The sequence below is a fragment of the Lissotriton helveticus genome, chromosome 2_1 (genome assembly GCF_964261635.1).
Source record: "Lissotriton helveticus chromosome 2_1, aLisHel1.1, whole genome shotgun sequence".
Lineage (NCBI taxonomy): Eukaryota > Metazoa > Chordata > Amphibia > Caudata > Salamandridae > Lissotriton > Lissotriton helveticus.
This window is the reverse complement of record NC_136059.1, coordinates 1,516,584,267-1,516,597,508: the sequence shown is the minus strand read 5'-3', so window position 1 is coordinate 1,516,597,508 and position 13,242 is coordinate 1,516,584,267. Positions and strand designations below refer to the sequence as shown.

General features: G+C 43.0%; 1 protein-coding gene across 4 annotated transcripts in view; it reads left to right on the top strand.

Annotated features, from left to right (window-relative positions):
• The window catches only part of LOC144818735 (uncharacterized), a 170,949-nt gene that overhangs the window by 61,579 nt on the left and 96,128 nt on the right, over positions 1-13,242 (top strand). For 3 of the 4 annotated variants that reach the window (XM_078676429.1, XM_078676428.1, XM_078676431.1), the window contains exon 4: positions 7,883-7,993. The exons of the other annotated variant lie outside the window; for it this stretch is intronic. In XM_078676429.1, the coding sequence (XP_078532555.1) occupies positions 7,883-7,993 (111 nt within the window). The remainder of the gene's footprint in view (positions 1-7,882; positions 7,994-13,242) is intronic. 4 annotated transcript variants of the gene reach the window in all.

The following is a 13,242-nucleotide window of genomic DNA, read 5'->3' as shown; positions in this document are numbered from 1 at the left end:
TCTGTTGCTCGATGTAGGCTTTTCTTTTGCATCCTAGTTCTGTTAATTATAATTGATTCAAAATTGTTATAGAAACATATTAAGGCAAAATAAGCTTTATAAACAAGGAGAACCAGGCCCCTTCATAATCTTTCTTCCTGGGCCTTTTTCCTGATGCTCCACATGTGACCAAATAACTTGGCAACTGCACAAACGAAAAGTGGTCTGGTATCTAATTTAAGAATTTGCATGGCGTCCTGAAAGTTACATGTACCCATTTGTTTACAGATTGTTTTTTATCCATTCTGATATGGGACGTGCATAGGCCGGACATGCGAACATAACATGGGCCACAGATTCCGTAAATGCCTTGCAGCAGGGGCAAATACTTGGTGTTTGTACTTTACTACGCCATTTACCAAAAAGGTCATTCAAGGGGAGAGCTTCAATCCTAAACTGTATGTACAGCTTTCTATCATGAGGAATTTGAATTCGATTGAGATAAGGCTCCAGGGAGCTGGCCTGTTGGTGGAGCATGAATTCGGTTGTTACTTCCCCCAATTGGTCCTGCGGCAGTCAACTTGTGTAACCTGATCCGAATAGTGCTTCTTTACTGTATTTCTTTGGAGCAGGGATAGATTGGAGCTTTCCCAAGCGTCCCAAAGCCCTATATCCAAAAGAAGCCTCCTTATGTTGCTTAACCACCCAATCTTATTGCCGTTATCAAGGCGGATTACTTCCGCCATGGCTTCATCATTTGGCGCCTGTTCCGGGGTCCTCCTGATTCTGGCCCAGAATAACAGTGGGTGGAGCTTGGCTATGTCGGTAATGGATCCTCTTCCCATATCTAACATTAGGGGATGAAGTGGAGTACTCTGGAACAACAGCACTAGATTTCTTAAAAATGTGTGCTCTGATCTAGTGAGCTCCTCTATTTTGTGGAAGCCCCTCAATTCTAACCCATACAAGGCAGAACTAACTGCTTTTGCATCATAGACTTGCAATACTACAGCAACCGGTCTACTGAAGGAGGAGCAGTGTTCTTTCCCCAAGACCCCAGTTATTTGCTTGTGTTTAGGTGCCATCTTTGTCAAGTGGTGTTTCCTCCACTTCTTCTCAGATAATTTAACACCTAAATAGTAAAATGTGGTAACTCATTCCAGTGGTGCCCCTCTCAGAATAGGCCTACCCCTATATGATCTGTGGGGGAGTAGGGTCATAAATGTAGTTTTAGACATATTTATTTTGAGTCCCCGGATGTCAGAGAAATTTTGTAATCGGTTGGGAGTATTGTAACCCCCCCCAGGGTTTTTGACACCAGCAGGATGTCATCTGCAATAATAGTCACTATATTTTTATTTTCCCTGCCTAAGGATGGAGTATCAGCGGGCTCTCGGGATAGGAATCGTACAATGTCGTTCATGTATAGGGAGAAGAGCATACGTACCAGAACACATCCTTGACAAACTCCCCTTTTGACTGGAATTCGTTCTGTGAGTTGCCCCATCGAGCCCCACCTCACTTGAGCAAAGTTATCTTCATGAAGTCGTACGACCAAGTTGAGCAGTTCGGTTGGAATTCCCATGACTTTAAAAACTTGCCACAGCTTCTGTCTGGGCACTAGGTCGAAAGCTGTCTGTAGGTCAATGAAGGCTATATACAGACTGCCCTGACCATGACCTCAATTTTCCAATTTAAGAGGAAGATACGAAAGACCTGGTCTACTGTCCCATCTTTTCTCTGAAGCCTGCTTGATATGATAAGAAGATGGTGTTTTCATCAGCCTATGCCTGGATCTTTTGTAGAAGAGCTCGACATAGTACTTTATGTAGCGCGTCTATTAGGCCTATAGTTGCAGGGGGTTGTTCCCTATCCCCTTTTTAGGTCTCGCCTAGCGTTGCAGTGCGCATGCGTTGCTTGCTCTGCGAGTCATATTGTGGTAGAGGAGATTTCAGAAGGGGACTTGAAGCCCATCCCAATATTTTCATTGGCTGGCGTCATCGTTTATGGTAAATGGTGGCCTCCGATTGAAAATGAGGCTTCTTTGTTACCGCCCTCTCTCCTTTTGGGACGGCGCATTCGGACTGGATAGTTTGCTTGACCGCTGTCGTGAGGGTATTTCTTATTTAAAGGAGGCGTGTAGTGACGGATCATGTTTTCAAAGTTAGTCTGTGAGCTCTAGTTTCTTTAAAGATTTTTTCCCACTGCAGGCACGCACAACGTGCATGATGAGCTTTCACTTTCTTAGCCGACCGTGGCAGCTTTTCGACTGTGGAACTCACGGCAGAGCGATGCTCGATCACCTAACAGGAAGACGGCAGGGAATGGCAGGAATGCAACTACACGGATCCAAGCCAAGGCTTGCATTTTTAGGCTTAGTGGCAGGAAAGGTGGGGCCCCTGAGCCACTCGAAGAAAATGAGAACTGTTGCTATCTCATGTCATCGCCCATGAACATCGCGGGAAGGGGGGGGACGCTACACGGATGTCAGCAACCTCCTCAGTATAGGAAACCGAAAACAACAGTAACGCTGCCTGGGAGCTCTGTAAGAAGGGTGCCTGCAGCCTTCGCCTTTACCCCAGCTGGAGTGGTGGGGCATCGGAGACACACCTCAGTGCCCTTCCAGAAGGCCGTGGGCTGTCTCGGACCTGTGTGGCCTTGGCAGGATGGTGGTTTGATTAGCTCCAAAGGAGCTTCTAGAAATCCCTGCTGAGAGATGCAAACCCAAGACAACCCTGCCCCTGCTGATTTCACTATTGCCCCATGCGTGGAGCCATCTCATTTCACCATTATGTAAGTAATGTTTAAGTGAAGATACACAGGCATGCACAGGGCAAACGTGGATGCCACCCCGAAGCAAACAAACAATCTTTACTGAATTCCTCGGAGCACCGCGAACGGCATGCGCTGTCATATTGTGTCCAGGGTATCCCAAATTGGAATGTAGTGTCACTTCACAATTATGCTGCAGTGTGTTTATTTTTGGGATGGCGGGCAACTTTAGCACAGGGTTCTTATTTCCAAAATTCGCAGTGAAGCAGTTGTGGGGTTCGACAACTTTCATATGTAACTGTTAAAAAATCAAAATGTAGATGCCCCAGACCTTCAAAAATACGTTCTCCGCTGTTGAAAGTAGCATGAAAGGGTAAAAAAAAGTAACACAAACAGGCAGGCAGTCGCAGGGTTAGGAGCCACTGCATACTTTCTACCCTTTGTTATCAGTTGTGGTCTATTTTATATACTCACGCTAGGCTGAGAGGGTTTAAATTTGCAAAGGAGACAAGCTTAAACCAAGTGCAGGAAGTAAATAAAAGAAAAGCCGTATGTCTGCAAGGAAACCATTTGCATTTGTGTGGGTGTGGTTGCGAGTGTGGAGATTCCAGGGTTTGTCTCGAGCCGGGGGGAGGGGATGGGTTCTGAGGAATGCAGGTAATCGGGTCTGGATGAGGATGGGGAGGGGACTGCCTTAGGATAACTTTCATCCTGTTGCATAAAGTTGTTGCTTTTAAGCATCTGAGTTGCCTTTTACATCAAATTACATTGGACTTCTCTGCATTTGTTTGTATAACACAAAGGAGTAAAGGGCGCAGCCTTTCATTTAAATTGCACCGTAGCCTGTATTTTATGCTCTGGGGTCGCTGGTCAGATCTGTATAATGTGTTCCCATCAGGCCTCCTTTACTGAGTGTCACGAAAGTAAAGCAACATTAGTTAATGTGTTTTGTACACACTCAAGGATGGGAGTGCTGGAAAGTTGCATAACCTGATAGGCTGACCTGCAAGGAAATGTAGCAGAAAGGTAAGTGGGAAAGGGGCCAACGTTTTAGTTTGCTTTAGCCGACTAAGCAATCAAGGGAGTGTTTTTTAGGATTACTTTATTTTAGTGTGATGCAAATCACTCCCTCCCCCGTCATTTGCTTTATATCCCCACTGAAATACATTTTGTGAGAATGCCAATGCTGCCCTGTTTTATGTGTTTGCATTCCTGATCAAGCCACTCCCGGGACCACACTGCCTCCGCCTTTTCCCTACCTCCTCTCTCACAGATGCCAAGCCAAGTGTCATGGGGGAGGTGGGAAACAAAGAAGGTACACAAGCGCCCTAGCTGCCCTTTGTCCCTCCCTCCCAGTCAAGCGCTAACCCCCAACCATGGTGTAAATACACCAATGGCCTTCTGTGCAACCCCAGGTGGTCAGATCTTCCACGTCACCCACGGCTTATCCCATCGTTTGGTGCTGCTTGTTTTTTTTAAAAGTTCTTTTCATTAAGTGGTATCGACATGTTGTGAACGTATCTAGGACCCTATTTAAATATTCCCGATTCATGCCCTTATGTGGTTATAACAAATCATATCCTTATAAAGGCATAAGAATCATGTCCATATTTAGTCATAGCCAATGCAGTCCAAATACGGCAAGGCTACTCCCATAGACTCCTAGAAAGTACAACGCGTTCTTAAACAAACCAAGCCTCCTGCAGCCCGGGAATTCCCCCTGCTTCTGTTTTGATTTGTCCAAGAACTCCTGGAGTCCTGAAAGAACTACAAGTTCTTAGTGACGTCTTATGTCCAACCTTACGTCAAACTCGGCACCTTCCAGGTATAAATATACCAGCATCTGCCTTAGCAAACACACGGTGGTTTGGAGCAGATCGGCTATCTACTTACCCGAAGCCCAGCTGAAACGAGTGCCGAAGGAAGCCGACCCTCCCATTGACGCACTGAGGGAGGCGCTGTCTTTTCTCCTGCAGTGTTTCCAGTCACCCTTGCGGGTTGCTGGGAGATCGAGTCCTGAGAAAGAGATACAAGACCTCCTTCATTCTATAACCAAGGTACGGAGCTGATTAGATCCTTAGAGAATTCTTGATTCAGATTCTTGGCAAAAACTATCTTAACTCAAACTACATCTCACATACTCCTTCCCACAGACTAGGCTTAGGTTAGGTACACCGGGGTAGGCGTATTTTAGAAACACCAGTTGAGTACGTTTAGTCAACTTTTATCATTGTATGTATTTTATCCATTTTAAGTATCTTATGGTTTATAAACCATATCAATGCTTTTACAGTATTATTTCATAATACTCCTTTTACTGCACGCACTTCACTTTATGACAAGTATTGCAATTGTGGCAATTAACTTCTCTTGCATGAGAAATAAGACTGCTCAATAAATAACCACTTTTATTGAAAACGCCTGTCTCTCTATTTCTCTGCACTCCTGGTGGAACTAAGCATGCACGATTGACTGAGTGAAATAGCTATCTATTCTTTCCGCGACTCTGGAGATACACTCCTTATTCTGCAGGGAGCAAAGTTGTCATGTTTATGCGGTTGTCAAAAACTAATCCCTTCTTGTCTATTCAGGAAAGTTAACTCCTTCCTGTTCACTCGAGAAAGTTTCTAGTGACCTCTGAGCTAGCTGGCATTCATAATTAAGTCTAACATATTCAGTAGAGACCTAGTCGACCTCAGTCCCACATCTAAACTATCGTTTATGTTATTCCAATGCGCAGAGCCTATTGGGAATATAGGAACTACACTACAGACATATCAGCAACAATGAAATGCAGTTTGGAGACAGTAAATACATCCAGTGACAATAACAATTCACATCAGTCTGGTACACAGTATATGATACATAACACATAGGGGGGTGTGAGGTGCTCATCATCATTTGGTGGTGCCAGCGGGGTACAGATATTTACCCTGTATGAATTCCATGGCCCCCAAACCCTATTCCACTTCTTGGGACATCCTCTGGCCGTATAAACTGATTTTTCCCTGAACATACACCAATCCAGATCTTCCCTCCATTTACATATCGTAGGTGGTTGCTGGGCCCCCCATTTCTGTGCTATATTCCTTTTTGCTATCATTACTGCTAACGTTGCCCACTGCTTAGTGTATGAGGTGAGGTCTGTTGTTTCCCAAATATTTAATAGGCATCTCCGCGCCTCCGATCGTAAATCAATCGCTAGGACCTCACTCGGTGCTCGGTGTATAGCGGTCCAATAAGTTTGTATGTGATCACACTCCCACAGAATATGAATAAATGTGCTCTCTCTCCCACACCTCCGTCTGCACTCTCCACTCTCCGCTCTGCCCATGCGCACCAATCTGGGACCAGTTATATATACTCTGTGAAGAATTTTAAGTTGCACCAATCGCAGTCGTGCTTGGATTGCCACTTCCCTTGGGAAGGAGACAGCATCTTGCCAGTCCTCCTCATCTAACTCAAGGCCATCCCTTACCCATTTATCCCTAAGTGATCGAAGAGGATCTTCCATGTTGTTAATTAACTTTTTATAGATCAGAGAGATGATCTTTTCGGGCAAATAGCCACCTAATATTCTGTCCTCCAATGGGGAAGCTGGGGCAAGGGCTGAGTTCGAAGTGAGATGGGTATGGAGGACGTGTTCAGAATTCGCAAGACTGTTTTGTTGTTGAAGGGTTGTGAATGGGATGATCTCATCCCTGAACCAGAGATCTTTAATCTGAGAAATACCAATGAGGTTCCATTTATCGAAACCTTTGGTTTGCCACAAGTTCCTGAGCTTCTGTGAGTTCCACAGACAGGTTGCCAGAGTTAATCTATCTTCCGATCCCAGATGTTTATTTACTGCATGCCAGGTACGGACCGCATGCGCCATTGGTCCGGTCAGGTGGTGCTTAGCCGGTTTGGAATAGAGTGCTCGACTATAATCAGGTGCTGCTTGTTTTATTCTATAGGAATGGCTATGGTAAGGGTAGAGGTTTCCAGCTTTACTGCAGAACCGAGGGCAGCAGCGCATGTGTTGTGCAGTAGAGCTTAGATTATGCAGTTTCACAGTCGGACAGTGCTTAATTTGTAAAAACAATAAGTATCAGGGCCCTCGTCCTGAGGCCACTTCAGATTGCACCACCTATTGCCCCTGCCAGTGCTGCCAATAAAAGCACCTGTTTGTTCCATTGAGATGAAAAACTGCCAGTTCATTGGTCGCTTCAATTTGTGACAAACAATGTCTGCTTTGAGGTGAAGTTGCTGTCCTATTCTGAGGTGCTTTTATCTGTGCCTCATATATCTGAAGAGCCCTTTCTGTTGGTATAGATGGTGAGGTTCATTGCATTTTTTAAGCTATTAGTATTGTAAATAACAATGCTTTGTATTTATCTTTTAAAACCCAAAACATTAATAGAAGGCATTGTCATTTACAATGCCAATTGCTCAAAATCTTGTGAATGCGAGACCTATTGCATTGCAAATGCTTCTTCATATAAGGGAACCACATCTACCCACGGCCAGGACCGTGGGACCGGAGCACCTCTAGCTATAGCGTTTGAGAGTAATAAGATGTAACGGGACCAGCTAGAGATGTCAGATAGAAAGAGGTCCCCCGGTATACCATCGGGCCCTAGGGCTTTTGCCCGGATTTCGATATCACTTAAGGAGAAATGATGGCTTCCCTAGGTCTGAGATAGACTAGGGGCTTTCCTCGCAGGTGGCAGTACATCATTATCTGAGTAGAGCTTTTTAAAATGGTCATACGAAGCTGGGGCTGGGATGTAATTTGGGGGGGGGGGGGGGGGAGGAAGGGCTCCAGTTTCGATTAAGCCAGTTCAAAATTGACAGTCTTTTTTAGCTGGAATTTAGTATTCTGTATGCATCCACTGGATCTCACCTGGCCCCTTTTGTGTCCTCGTGTGTTCTTCTGCTGTTCGTCTGTGACACAGTGGAGAGTCAGGACAAGATGAGATGCGGTGGTCTTAAGTTTGTTATTCGGAGAACATATCCTTACAACCCTTCATCTCCTGTGGCCATGGATCTCGGCTTTCAAAACGTCTATGCTATTCTGTGCAATGAAAATGATGAGGGTATATACCAAATTTGTAGATCATAATTCACATGATGGCACTTTTCCTAACAGGCCCTTTTATTGCTACTGCTGTCCTTTCAATGAGACCTAGCGATCAGGAAAACGTGGCTCCCATGGAGCCTCAGGATATGGAGAGAAGACACAATACCAGTCATTCCCCCGGTGAGTGAGAAAGTTCTAAAGCTTTACTAGAGGTTGTGAAAGCGATGCCTTTATCAAACTTCCATGCAATCAATGCTCAGTTGGCACAAATGGTGAGAACAAAACTTATTTTTGGTGAGTGGCACTTATTTTTCATCATCGGACTGTATTCAAGAGAAAGATAAACAAAGGCAGAACAGGGAGAAAGATGGTGGAAGAGAAACACAGGAAAACCGAAACAAAGGTAGAACGTAATGAAAAATAACCAATGCGAGTGATATGAGGAAACAGGAAGTGTAGGGTGGTGGAAGGAGGAGTCATGATGGGTAGTCCAGACTAAGCAGCTGTGGTGCTTTGTGACCATGGCATTCAGCAGCACCCGCAGTGGTCTCATAAGAAAAACTTTGGGCACCTGCACTTCTATATGACAGATGAAATACTGCAGTTTGTCATTATATGCTCACTCTCGTGCCCATACTCGCTGACAGAAAATGATACACGCACATGCAGTAGTCTAGCTTTAGAAAAGTAATGTTGATTTGGGTGGTGCGATTCCCTTCTTATATCCTTAGCCCTATTCTTCATGACTTTGGAATTTGCTGCTATAGAAATCAAGGTGTGTGACAGACGGGTAGAGTCAAGAGCAGACATGATTGAGCCTATTCACAAGGGTATTTTGGAGTATGAAAAGTAGTAATCCAGTCTTTTACGTCATCTTACATGCATTTGTGAATTGGCCAAAGAAAAGAAAATGAAATGACTATTCAGGGAATATACAGTTAGTACAAATAGAAAAGACTGTGCCCTCTTTACGCTTACTAATATGGCGTTAGACGATTCAGGGCCAGTATACAAAGGCATGTAAGCATATGTAAAAGAGACTTCTGTAATACTTCCTATAAGAATAAATGCTTTTGTGAATCGTCCCAAAAGAGTTCAAAGTGACCCTCAAAATACACACTGAAAGCCTTTCTCTGTAGCTTATTTATAATTGTAAAATTGAGCTATTTAAAGGTGCTGCAACGTTTTTTTTCAGTTACATTTGAATCCCATATCACATACGGTCAATATTCCTAAATAACAGGAATCTACTAACTTGCCTAGTTTACACAAATGTTATTCATTTCCCAGCTTTGTATGTTCACATTACATTTGGTAATTATTACATCTATGTTAGAACATGATACATGAGCTGGAGTTCAAATGTTCACCACATGTGTATAACAGCAAACTGAGTCATTGCAGCACATTGCTAGCATTAGTATGCATGAAAACAGACTTACATATACTTGTCAGGATATCTATTCAAGTTAGTTGATTTTTATAGCTTTATCTGTCCCCCCTCCACCCCTCTCCCACAACAATACCCTCCTGAACCATTAAAACAATGCCGCTGTGGTCTATTGTCCTAAATCAAAGTACACATCCTCATGGGATGACCTAGCCGGTGCAGTGGAGAAAAAGGGGGTGGGGCGGAGGGAGGGGAAAAAACAGGAAGAGATTGAGAGAATTTATTTTCTTTCTTGGAAGATTGGCCATAGACCAAGAGCACGAGGCAGGGACGGTTTCAAATACTCTCCCAGTCTTCAGGATCAACTGCGGTATTTGATCTAAAATTTCTACTAGTTGGGCCCATTCCATGGAATTCAGCTTTTTTCTCAGTCCCCTTTATTACTCGTGCTACAGCGCCTCTCTTTCGACAGTAGCCCATTTGATAACTTCTCTCCACTTTCCCTCGTGCGGTGCAGGGTTCGATTTCCTGCGCTGTGTGATTAGCCTTTTGGCCAGCATCAAGGACAGCCCCTTAAAACGGCGCAATACAATCGCCTTTTTTAGGGAGAGGGAAAAGACCCAAGAGGCAGGCCTCAATAGTAGTCCAAGAGGAGCACTCAGTAATTTGGGTAAGGCCCAGTGTGACTTCGGTCCAAAACCCTTTCAGTGAGGGGCAAGCCCACATCATGTGGATGAAGTCCGCTTCCGGACGGAAACACCTAGAACAATCTGAGGAAGCGGTAGGGTACATGCTTCGTATCACCTTTGGTGTTAGGTAAGCCTGTGTAGGATTAGCAGTTGAATTGTTTAAAGTCGGATATTGCGAGAGGCTCATCTGGTATGCTCTAGGACCTGCGCCCACTCTCTGTCAGTGAGTTCCCTGGCTATCGCAGTTTCCCATTTTTGGCAAAGGGTCAATAGTGGGGTGCCCAAATGTTCTCGTAACCCCCGGTATAATCATCTGACCAGATGGCTCCCATGGCCCATTATGTGGATTGCCTGCTACAATTGGAAAGTAGAGGGTTCCTTTTAGTCCACCAACCAGCGCCTGTGTACAAAAAGTGTGATGGCAGTGTGAGTCAGGAATAACGTATCTGGAACAGCATTGGTTCGTACAAATTAATTATGGGGCATCACATTTCCATCTAAGAATGAGTTGCCCAATGTCTCAACTTCAGCCCCTGTACAACTCCGGTAACAGGGTTCAGGGTGTGTGAGGGCATCTAGTGAAAGTTTCACCGACTCCTTCCCAACCTTCTATAAATAACTCATTCCTTTTTCTCACTCTCAACTCAGAAACAGTGACTCTCCTTAGTGACGACTCGAATAGTCCACTATCTACAGAGGGGCATGGGAAGAAATGTGCTGGTGGTACGAATTATAGAAAAGCATGTATTTTGTTAAGAAATAAAAGCTAGCAATGGGAACATGTTAGATTCTTCATGTAGGAAATATGCCTCATGAAGGAGCGAGCATTGCAAAACCTAAAAAATGAATACAAATAACGTCATGTGTGGTGCTATGTGGGGTTGGCTTTAAAACAATGCAATATTTTTTTTGTATATGGAAATAATCATTAACTACTAATTAATACAAGTAAATTAACATTGAAAATGTTTGTTAGATCAGAACATGAGTAATCACTTAATTTCAGGGAGAATAATGAATCCCAAATATCACTACACTAAGTACCATTGTGTCAATTGGCACTTGCTAACAATGTAGTCTCAGTTGCCGCTTGTAGAACTCCAGAGCTCCACCTTCAGTGTGCTTGGTGTGTGTTTCCCTGTGTCTGTCTGTGTAGCTCTAGTCTCTGTGGAATATGAGATAGCAAATGCCTTCTATGTGGATAGTGTGTTAACTAAGGCAGAGGAAAGCATCTAATGCACTTCGTGGGTGTTAGTATTTTGGTACCTGCTTGAATGAAGAAACCTTCACATAACAGGATGGTGCCCTTCTTCATCTCCATGGTACAACTTGGAGGTCCCGGAACGACAAGACAGTTTTGGCAATGAACATGGCATGTAGTACATGTGTTTACATGAAGAGAGAAGCTAGAAAGGAACAAAGATATCTTGTGGGTGCCTCACAAGTGCTTTGCGTCCTTCGTACATCTTTCTGTGACAAAGTTCCTGTGCTGCTGATTGACTTGGCAGACTTCTCCCACGCTTCTCTTTTTAGCCGCATCAAGAAGCAGAGCAGGTCTTCAGCAGGAGATGAAAGAGATATTGCAAAACTGGTGCTGCACTGAAACCTTGTAGTTGCTCTGACTGAGAGAATCTGATTCAGATGTGACGTTGCTCTGTTGGAGAAAAGAGTGAAACCCCGCAAAACACAAGGGAACAGGGTTAAACCAACCACATATCGCCAGAAGATTTCCCTTACAAGACCTTAAAGAAACAATCTGTTTACATCCAGTCTCCAAAATCAACCACATTTTCTATGACAGGACCTTATGAAAACACAAAATTTGATCAAAATATTTAATAAAACAGCAATTCATAAAAGGATTATGAAGAAGCCCAACAGTGTACCCTCAAAAGCAACATAAATAATCCAGTCAACAATACATCACATGTACATAAAAATAATCAACAATATATCACGTATTAATAAAAACAATACATCACATATAGTTAAAAACGAGAAGAGGTGGCCAAATATCTACTAAAAAAGAAAACCAAAAAAACCCTCCAATCAGTTTTTCAATAAGAATTTAAGAATTATACTCCCACTAAGTGTGTCATTGGGTATAGTTGGATATGTTTAATGACTTATTCTAATTGTCCAAGCACTGTGGGTCATGTTTGTAAAATCCTTTGTTGCTTTTCCGTGGTCTTACTTGGGATATACTACCTTCTTCAGGACAAATGTATTAATTTACCACTCTTCCCAAACGAATATCTATAAAATCATATTAACACAACATCTTAAACATACATGAACAAAGCATCTGTAAATGAAACTTTAAATGCAAAAAGACATCAATAAAGACAATATCCATAACCAAGACATGTCCACATATAGGTATTGATTCAAATCGAATTAACAAAATTGTAATGACAAATGTGTATGTCTTGATTACTGTCTCTTTTAATAACTCCTTTATGATAGTATGTGTAAAATTCAAGGATAAATTGAGATTGTTTTTGAAAGTTTTTAAGTGATATGTATTTTATATAATTGTATAATTGTCTTTTTATTGATTGCATTATTAAACCGATTTTTATAATTGCCTTTTGGGTCCCCTCTTAGATTGATATTATGAATTGTGTGAATGCGAAAACAGCATAGTGTGAGATGTCTGAATGAGTCGATTTCACCAAGAGAATTTTTCTAATGATACACTGATCCCATTTTAAACATAGGAAATTAGCCCTTCTATTAGGCGTAGCCCTGTTGTTCATGAGAGATTCAAATTAATCATCACAAACATTAAAATCATGTACTGGTGACTCTATCCTAGCGGATCATTATGTTTGAACACAGGTAAAGCCAAGACATCAGTGAGTCTATATGTTTAATAGGATGCCCAGACTACATTCTGGGCACTCCGCACCTGTTCTCAACCAAAATAGCACAAGTTAACAGCCTCCAAATTCCCTGGGGTGCTGAGGCAAAGTTGTAAACACTCGGACCCGTGTTCGATTACAGAGAAGGTGGTGCAGACTAGTGGTTTCTACGTTTATTGGAGTGCAGAGGTAAAATTAAGAATATTCGGCACCCAAACTCAACTGAAAAAGTACAAAGACTGCACTAACACTAAAGAGTATAGAGATACTATGGAAGAACTATATATACATGGTACAAAGAATAAAATCAAAATGAGCCCCAAAGCAGCACCCCTTGCTTACCGTGTCCTGTGGTGTACACCTGTCCTTGTAGGATGCGAAAATGTCGCATCCTCAAGCTTGCCTCCCTATTTGAACCTACTGTCACTGACGTAAAATGGCACCATAGCTCCAAAAAATTAGACCATCAACTTTGATCACAGGAAA